This window comes from Pezoporus wallicus, unplaced genomic scaffold, assembly GCF_028554395.1.
Source record: "Pezoporus wallicus isolate ANWC-B61680 ecotype Strahan unplaced genomic scaffold, APGP_CSIRO_Pwel_v1 contig_2492, whole genome shotgun sequence".
NCBI classification, from domain to species: Eukaryota; Metazoa; Chordata; class Aves; order Psittaciformes; family Psittacidae; genus Pezoporus; species Pezoporus wallicus.
Genome location: NW_026637796.1, coordinates 1981047 through 1990401, shown reverse-complemented (window position 1 = coordinate 1990401; position 9355 = coordinate 1981047). Strand labels below are relative to the sequence as shown.

Here is a 9355-nt window from a genome sequence, read left to right as displayed (position 1 = left end):
ACACTGCTCTTCCCTGCTTGCCACTCTGACACACGGCTTTGTGAACACAAGCAAGACTGGGGCTTAATGTCAACATCACAGTGTGCTAGTTCTGCAACAACTTGTAGTAAAGCTGTAGAAGGAGAGCTACCAAGTGTTGCATGCTAGGGAATTAACAGATTGCTGTCTACTATTACAGCTCTGTCTTTGCAGTGCGCTCTGCATGGAGAGCAGAGCATGGGCTTTCTGTAACTAAAGACCCTCTTGGAAATTAGACTGGGTACTGAGAAGCGCAGTACCATGCCGGCCATATTCTGTATGCCTAGTTGTCACCTAGGCAGCTCCTGAACACACTGATGTGATGCACTATGGGGCATGTCATGACTTTGCACACCCTTGTTATGAAAAGTGACAACCTTCTTATGATCCTGCTTCTCAGATACTTGTTATTCAATTAAGAATCTTTCTTTAATAAATGCTCCAGTTACAGAATAAGCCATCTTCTATGTTCTCTGCTACAGTGGATCCTTTGAACCAAGCAGGGTCATCTTTGATGTATTAGCCACATTTCAGTTAAAGGCTACTTCTGGTCTGTATCAGACTTAAGTACATGCTTTAAAGAGGGATCCGTGAAGAATCTAAGAATTGTCAAGGGGAAAGCTTCTATAGGTAACGAGACAGACTGCAGCAGCAGCATCTGAGGTTTGATGCAGCTGCTACAGAACTGCAGTTAGGACAACAGGGTCAATTTTCCTGCTAGTGTCACACTCGCATAGCAGCTAAATTCCCTCCACACTCACAGCTTCCAATTACTGTCAGCTAGCTTTACTTCTCATTACATTAGACAATGAAAAAAAGATGCATACTTGTATCGAGTTATCTTGTCACCACTGCAATGAGTAGCCTTTGAGCAGGGTCTAACATAAAGATTCTAGAGAAGGTCTTGAAAGAAAACAGTTTAATAGAAGATTACACAAAAATCAAACTACAATGAGAACAAACGTGCTGAGTAACATGCACACTAACCCACAAGTCACAGCAGCTTTAAAACTGTGATGGTCCACTCTCAAAGAATTCCAGGTGGGAAAAGTCACCTTGTACTAGTTACTTCCCTTCTCTGTAACTTTGCAGAGCACTTGAAGTTCAGTCTGTGTAAGATACATGATTTCTGCATTGCAGAAGATACCCCTTACTATGGAAGCCCAACAGACAGATGGAACTATGTCATCTTCAGGATCTTCACCACCAACATGCTGTTAACAGCTTCATCAGAATACCCATGAGAGACCACTCTCACGGTTCCCCAGCTGGAAGGAATGCACACCATAATGGTTTGGAGGGAGTCCAGCAAGGTCAAGAGCACAGTGGAAGACAGTTAGGAACTCCCTCTTTGTCACAGCCGTACTATCCAAGTGCACAAAGAGGGGGCCCTCTCCTTGTGGCTGTGCTGCCACATAGATGTGGAGAGCTTCAACAGGACATACCCACATCTCTTTATAGAATCTCAGTTGGATCAAATTCCTCTGTCGGCCCATATAGGATGTATGCAAACTAAGGTTTGCATTGCCTGCAGTCAGCTGGAGGTCACTCAAGTACAGGAGCTCTGGCTGCACTCTATGTCAGTGATTTGGCATCATCTCTTCTATACAGAGTGCACCCAAAAAAAGCCACAGTAAACATGGCACAGAACAATATACACTCATAAGGAGAGCTACACACAGATTCCAGAGTCCCCAGCAGAGACCTTAACACTTCAATAGTTACAGGAGAGTACTGATCATTTGAAGGGCCAGTCCTATGTTTTAACCCCGATATCCTGTGACAGATAGCAGGATCTTGAAGAGGATCAGGATGATCTACCATTCTGAAGATGAAGGACAATCCTTCCATATACATTATTATTTTTGCAGGAGGCAGATTCTGGGACTCCATGTTGATCAAGAACTCTTTCACTTGATCCACTGGAATTGGCCAGACAGAGACATGCTTTCTCTAAAGGTAAGGAAATTCTTCAGGCCCTTATAGTACATGTGCCGTAAGTGGCTATCTCCCGAGTCCTCCAGTAACAGCAGAGCTTCCAGGGGCCAAGGGCCCAAGGGATGCTTCCAATGAGCCCAGCTGAGTTCAGCTGTTGAAAGGAAACCACATTAGCAAGGGCAAACAAGGTGGCCTCACAGATGGTAAAAGTTTCCTCCCCTTCAACATGCTTCAACTTTATTCTTGAACTTCTCTGGAATAAAAACTATCCCATGCATTCTTATGACTTTCATCTGCACAGCTTCCAACAGCCAGAGCACAGAAGGATTAAGCTCTCAAAAACCACTGTGAAATTTCTCTCTAAAGCAACACCTCGAGTCTGATGACAGATCCAGCACAGTACTGCAAGATTTCTGCAACCTCACATCTCCATCGATAGGCAAAATAGGCTGAAAGTGAGAAAACCACCACAAACCAGCAATGAACCCAGCAGCACACATTGATCCCAGAAGTCTTCGAGCACAAGATTCAGGCCCCATGGAAGCAGGTGGAAGCCTCTATCATCCCTCCCACCACACAGCCGGCTGACCCCAAGGCCACACTCACACTCACCAGCTCCTTCCCTGCTACCCGCCTCCACTCCACCGGGACCCTGCGGCCCAGCGCGGCCCCCCAGCCCCCGCGGCAGCCAGCTCATGCCGGGCTCCTACCACAATAGTGCCACCAGCGACCAGAAGGGCGAAGGGGCAGCGCGCGGCTCGATCCCAGCTCTCTGCATCGCCAACAAAACGGCACCGGCGCAGCAGCAAGCACGAAGCAGCAAACCCTCAGCCGTGCTGCCCTTTTACAGTCTGGCCCTTACTTCTAACCGATCGGAACGACCCCGTGTGCCCTCGCCTCTTTCTTAAGCAATGGCGGAGCAGCCTGTGCCTAAGGGACGGTGCGGCGCAGTCACTATCTTCCCCCGCCGCCGGGGCTGCCACGGCGAGGGTGGTATTTCACCGGCCCGTTATTGCCTTCATTGTGCCGTATCCGGGGCCTAAGGAAGGAGGCAGAGGTAACAGCGCGCGCCCGCGGCGCGTCTCCGCTGTGTGTCTGAGCCTCCGTAGCTCTGGTTGTGTTCTTCTGTGCCAATTTGTTGCAGAAATGACAACCTGCGAAGGTACAAACGCGGTACAGGACTGGATGGGGGACAGGAATAATGCTCAAAGCTTAAGGGAGGGGGTCCCCCAGGGACAGAGGTTGCTGGGGTCCCTGCCCTGCTGTGTTCAACGGGTGAGAGACAGGGCCAGTGTCCGGTCCACCCTCCTGGCTGCCTACCAGAGCAAGGCTCTATGAAAACATCCTAAAGTAGATGAGGACGCACAGGGGAATACCAAGTCAAAAGCTCAAGATGTCGGCTGTGGAGCCTGCTCACTTTGTTTTCTGTCTTGGATATCATCAGGGATAGCTGCCACGGGAGGGTAGCTATCTCATTAAGCTGAGCACAAACATCTAGGTATGCTATCTGTAATTAACAGCGAGGAATGAGTAGTTCAGAGCAATCAGCTGCCCTGAGCTGTTCTACAAGAAGCTGCAGAAAACCACATCTTGGAGAGCCCAGGAGAACAATGGGCGAGAAACACAAGTACTTCTCTCTTCTTTTAACCTTATCAGTAATTCTATCCGTATTTCAGACTCTGATAAGGAATAATGCAACAAATACCTGTGCTTCAAGCCTTTCAATTCGCTGGCCGAGCCCGGCTCCTCACAGTTCCACCCGTCGTTAGCGGCCTCTTCACACCCGCTCCGCTCCGCGCCTGCTGCCCGGTAGGGACTGCATGGGGCGGGCAGCCAATGGCAGCGCTCCGGCTGGAGGAGGGCACTGGAGCGGCTCCGCGGCTATAAAACGGCCCGTGACGGCGGCTGTAGCAGTCTTCGTGTAGCTGTGAGCGGTGTGGTTGTGGTGCTTCGTCTCCTCCTGTGATGTCCTACAGCGGCGGCGCTGCTGCTGGGCCTCTTGTTGGGCCTTTCTGGGAGATGTTGGCGCTGCTGGCCCAGGAACCGGGCATAGAATGGCTGGAGCGGGCCCTTGCTGGGCAAGCAGACCCCTTCTCGCGTGGCAGCCAAGGAGCAGCACGCAGGACAGTGGCGGTGGTGCGTCCAGGCGGCTCCCGGCAGTACGGGGAGCGCGGCAGTGCGGGGATCGGTAGGTGTGCGCTGTCCTCAGCGTGGGGCTGCCAGCATGTGTGGCAGTGGTGGCGCTCAGTGTCTGCCGCATCCCCTGTAGCCAGGGGCTGGCTTGTGGCTCTGGATGAGGAGTGAGGGGTGGCCGAGGCTTCCGCCAGGCTGCATTTCCTTGGGTTTACTACAGTTCTTGTGCGGGGCTGGAGCTTTTAGAAGGAGGCTTCGAGGGAGTTCCCTTCCTGGGCTGAGGGACATGCCACTTTTTGGCGGGAGTGTGGTATGCTCCCTTTGCAGTTGACTTCTATAAGCCATACTGAGAAGCCTTGGTTTTAAACTTGTGTTTTGCTTGTCTTCTCTATTGCTGCTCTACAAAGTTGTAAATTCCCAGAGTGTTACCAGATCTAGTGCCTGAATGGACCTGGTATGTTGTTTTTAGTTTCCAGTTTGCAAAATGTCTCGGCTCTGGATGTAGCTGTGTGTGGATTGTTTTTAATCAGATGAACAAGGGGAGCATTGTCTAAGGAACACTGTGTTTATTGCTGCTTTAAATGTCATGCTCGTGCTTGTCAGCATGTGCTAATGTGGACCCTCTCTTGCAGGGAGGGAATTCAGCTGCTCTCAGAAACATTCGTTGGGACCTTGGCCTCTGAAGACTTTGTCATTGTTGGAGTGTTCAGGGGATGGTAGGTTTTGGCAAGCCTGCCTCGAAGGACTGAAGAAATTCCTTGTCTATAGGAGAAGTATGGGAATGCCTGCAGCCTGGCCAATTCCAAAGGAGCAAGTTAGAGGATTTTTAACTGTGGAGTCTCTTTATTCACCCTCAAAGGCATTGGTGTATGTGGCAGGACTGGCTTATTTATCAAAATTGACTGGTAACTCTGATCCTCTGGGAGATCCTATCATACGTTTCATGGTGATAGGCCTGAAACGTCAAGCAGGCATCCTGAGAGATAAATACTTGCCTGTAACAATTGAGGTGTTGCGATCTCTCTTGGGTGCTCTGGAGTCTGTATGCATAACTCATTATGAATGTTTACTGTTTCGTGCATTATTTACTGTAGCTTTTTTTGGGGCACTTCGAATAGGAGAGATGGTTGCAAAGCACCGTGGTGTACTGCAGCCTGAGCTACTGCACCTGAGTGACCTCCAGCTGATGGAGAGGAGAGTGGCGTTTCATTTGCGTAACTCTCCTGTGGGTCAGGAGAGACATGTCATCAGCCTTGGGCTGTCTGAAGAGCCGTGGGTGTGCCCTGTTCTGGCTGTCCGGAACTATATGATAGTTCGTTCACAGCTGGAAGGGCCACTCTTTATCCACTTGGATAATACAACTGTAACAAAGAGAGACTTCCTGACTGTCCTTCGAGGGGCCCTGCAGCTGCTGGGGCTGTGCCCAGAGCAGTATGGTGTGCATTCCTTCTGGCTGGGGACTGCTGTCACTGCTGCATGCTGCGGGTATCCATGGGAAGATGTAACTCGCCTGGCAAGATGGCCCTGTATGGTCCTAGACAGACCATAGCTTTGGAGATGGACAAGAAAACAGAAGCTAATGAATTACCTTCTTTCTCTAGAGTTAACTGCATGGTTTCTAGTCTTTGGCATTAACACCTGTAACAAACTCATCTACCTCACAGGAGGATGATCTCTGAAGTTTGCTCACAGTGGCTGCTTGTGCTGTGCGTGGACCTTGTCTCTGTCTTGACAGAACAAGTCTTCAGGCAGTTTTATCTTGTATAATGTGAATTAATAAATGTTACCTTTTTAAAAATAGTCTTTGCCTGCTAATATTATTGCTTTTTGCCCAGAAGAAATTTGCTTTGAGAGCAATGAATGATGAGCAGGCTCTGAAGAGAAACTCTAAAATGGGAGGGAATTAAATTGCAGTATGTTTTTGTGTAGCTGTGCACTTTTTAACGCTAACATGTCACCGAGGTTAAAAGAGAAATATAAGCTATATTATTAGCCCAATAGCAGACAGCAAAGGATAAGTTTTTTAAAACATTGATAATCATAAGATGTTCAAAGTGATATCTGGTACTGTTTAAATGGGGGACAGCAGCCTTTATATTCAGCAAACTCTGCCTCCAAAAATATTTCATTTAATCCTCTAGGTAAATTCCCTCTGAGCATAATTAGCCTAATCAGCATTTTAAATAACAAAATAGCACATGGTTCACTTAATGATTTCCTTAGGATGTGATACTGTTCCTAATTCAACCTGTTCTTTTTCTTAAATTTTAAGCTACTTAAGATTGAGGAGTTGTTAACCACAATCATAAAGTACAATGTTTTGAGTACTCTACAATTTTGCAATTATAACATTTGTAATATTTTTATAGCATGTGGTGGAATATATTTTTCACCATATGGCTGGGCTGGGGAGAGAGTTGGTGGATCACAGTACCTAGCTGAGAACTATGGTGATCAAGATTTTTATCACCCTTATTACTATCACTGATCCAAACCTGGACCATGATTGTTGCTAAGTGGGCTGACTTTGTGTCTTGCTCTGACCTATACCCTTTTTCCAACAAAGCTATGGACCACAGAATTGTGGGAGCTAGCTGAAATCTAATACTGGCTTGATCTCCACGTGGCTAATTAGCTGTGATTTCTGAGACTTTTGATTAGAAAAAATTAACGTTATCTATGTAGGGCAGTGCCAATCTGCTGTTCTGTGCTGAGAGTGGCATTGTGTTCCATGGGGGAATTGACTATGGTGCAGTAAGACTTGTGGCTATGACTGTATTTGAAATCTTTGTTCTAACTGCATTTCAGCTAAAAGCTTTTTTTCTTTTTGTGGCTTTGTTCACTATATATGCTTGTTTGTACAGTCACTTCTGCTTCTGTGCATGAAATCTGCGTGTAGCTAGAGCTAAGGTGGTACAAATGTAGCATCTGCTCAGGGGCTTATCCTGAAGTGCCCACCAGCTGTTGGTTAGACTGAACAGACACTTGGAACATAGCTGCATAAGGAATTGCTTTGTGCTCTGCAGAAGTCTTGATGGATTTTTGCTGTCCTTGGGTGCGATGTGTCTGCTCATTAGCTTGGGCTTGTACCCAGGCGTGCCAACTTCTAGTACCGTCTTTTGCCTTGCTGTGAAAAGACCTATGTATTGCCTATATGTAGCATGGTTTTGCTTTGTTTTAACTGGCAATAAATTAGTTTTTCCCAGGTTCAGTCTGTCTTGCTTGTGACAGTAATTGAGTGATCTCCCCATCTTTAGCCCTCATATAAGTAGATCAAAGTAGGTGCACCATTGTGGCAGACCTGGGAGGTATCAAAATGAACTGGGTACAAAACCAGATCAGTGGATGTGCCTGACCATTTAACTTCTTGCTAGGATTTTTTAATTGTTTTCAGCCATAAACTGTGCTTCCCAAATGGGGACACAAGAAAGTCTTGCAAATATTTTTTATAGTGTAAATGGGTGTTCTAGTAAGACAAAAACAGCTGTATTGTGTAATATACATGCTATTTTTAAAGCTTAGAGGTATGCTTTAAGTCTGCTTTCTGGGGACCCTGGTATTTGGCAAATAAATGCTGTGATGATTGTTCTACAATACTGGGAAAATGTGTGTCTGTCTTATCTGTAATTTCTATGTTTTTGTGATATATGAAGCAAGAGAGAATAACCTTTGTTCTTATTTATACCTGCATTCTGTGGGTGTAGCTAGAGATTCTGGTCTTGTATCCATTTAAATGAAAGTACAGTCTAGGAAGCAGCTGGAGGGATTGAGGATGAAGAATCAACTATAGTTATCAACTTTACTGAGTTTTGATCTCAGCATTGGGAAGAAGAGAAATGTGTTTTTAAGGAACAGCCATTACTGAAGTTAGCAGCTTTTTTAAAATCGTTATTTTGATAGGCTGGCTGGCATATTTTTTGATAACAGGGTTATAGATGCAGTGCTCAATCTGTAATTTCTTGTTGGAGCTATAGGTCACCTTTTACATGGCAAACTAAACTGAGACAGCTGGTAAGTAAATAAAACCTGTCTTCTGCATGTTAGAAGTTTAGTGTCTCATCAGCTCAGAATCGTAAAATAGTTCTCTTTAACAAATTTATATTTGCAGAGTCTTTCTATTTAGCTGTTTCAATGATCCTGAATAGAAGCAGAAGAGGATATAAGGTATTTACTTTAAGAAGCAAAATGGGGAATTACTTCAACTCACAATTCTTTCTTATAATGTTAATTATTTCACACATTTTTATCATGTTAAAGTGAAAGGCTGAGCATACTGACTTCAGGAAGAGCTAAATTACTCTTGTATTACTGATCACTGTCTGCTATGGGAATTCACTGTATTATGTAAAGAGAATGGTGAATTTGCCGAATTGTTATTCATGTGGAAGCTTACAATTTCTACAATATATAATTGTTAAATTTAACTCATTAGACTATTTTCAAGAATAAACAGAAAGTGATTAGTTTTTTTTAAACCACCAAACTTTCTTTGTACAACTGGCTGGTATGCTTTTGACTCTATTCTGATTGTGATGCTTATGTCAAATACATAGTCTTTAGAATGACAGAAATAATATTGCCCATTAATTACTACAGTACTAATTAATCAAATATAAAGCATATGTCCTTACACAGCTAAAACTTTCACTGTTGAGATGATACCTCAGAGTGTGTGTTCCTGAAATGGATGAAATTTGCAAGAAATGACTTCCATATCTACTGAAAATGAAGTAGGTAACTAAATCACATACTTGTCAGGTTCTACAACAGGATCCAGGAGTACTTCTTGCTTGTAGAATGAAAGCATCCCTTGCTACTCTGACTAAGCAGCATCCGGTGTCCTTTGATAACAAAAGCCCAAATCCAAAAAGCTAAGAATAAATTAGCTTTTGCCTTTAAACTTCTTGTTTTTTTTTTTTTTTTCCAGTGGTTAAATAGAGAATTATTTGTGCTATAAACAGTGCTGAGGAGTTTCTTTGAGAAAACCTGCAAGAGCAAGCAAGTGCATATAGCATACTTGTGTTTCTTGTTTGCAACCAGCACCTGCAAAAGTAGACTTTAAAGATCGAGGGGTTCCATTGATTTGTTACTTAAACGTCCCCTTCGAGTACCTCTTGGGTACCTACAAGTATAATTTCTTTTTTGTCACCTTGGCCTCTTCCTTCTGCTTAGAGATACGTGTATCAGTTGTGACGTTTACTTGTACATTGAAGAGACTTGATTGCTCTATAGCAAGGAGAATACTGACATTCTGTAGCAGCTATAA

General features: G+C 44.9%; 1 protein-coding gene across 1 annotated transcript; it reads left to right on the top strand.

The window, feature by feature from the left end:
- The first annotated feature begins 3934 nt into the window (after window positions 1-3934).
- On the top strand, window positions 3935-5887 carry LOC130598313 (uncharacterized). The gene is made up of 2 exons (XM_057407626.1): window positions 3935-4144; window positions 4722-5887. The coding sequence occupies exons 1-2, from the start codon at window positions 3976-3978 to the stop codon at window positions 5636-5638; spliced, it is 1086 nt and encodes a 361-aa protein (XP_057263609.1). The 5' UTR covers window positions 3935-3975; the 3' UTR covers window positions 5639-5887.
- The last annotated feature ends 3468 nt before the right edge of the window (window positions 5888-9355 follow it).

What these genes read in the sequence shown, in the direction of transcription:
- LOC130598313 (XM_057407626.1), top strand. Translation starts at nt 3,976, where the DNA reads ATGTTGGCGCTGCTGGCCCAGGAACCGGGCATAGAATGGCTGGAGCGG. An exon ending in GCGCGGCAGTGCGGGGATCG is followed by an intron (nt 4,145 to 4,721) that starts GTAGGTGTGCGC and finishes CCTCTCTTGCAG; the next exon opens with GGAGGGAATTCAGCTGCTCT.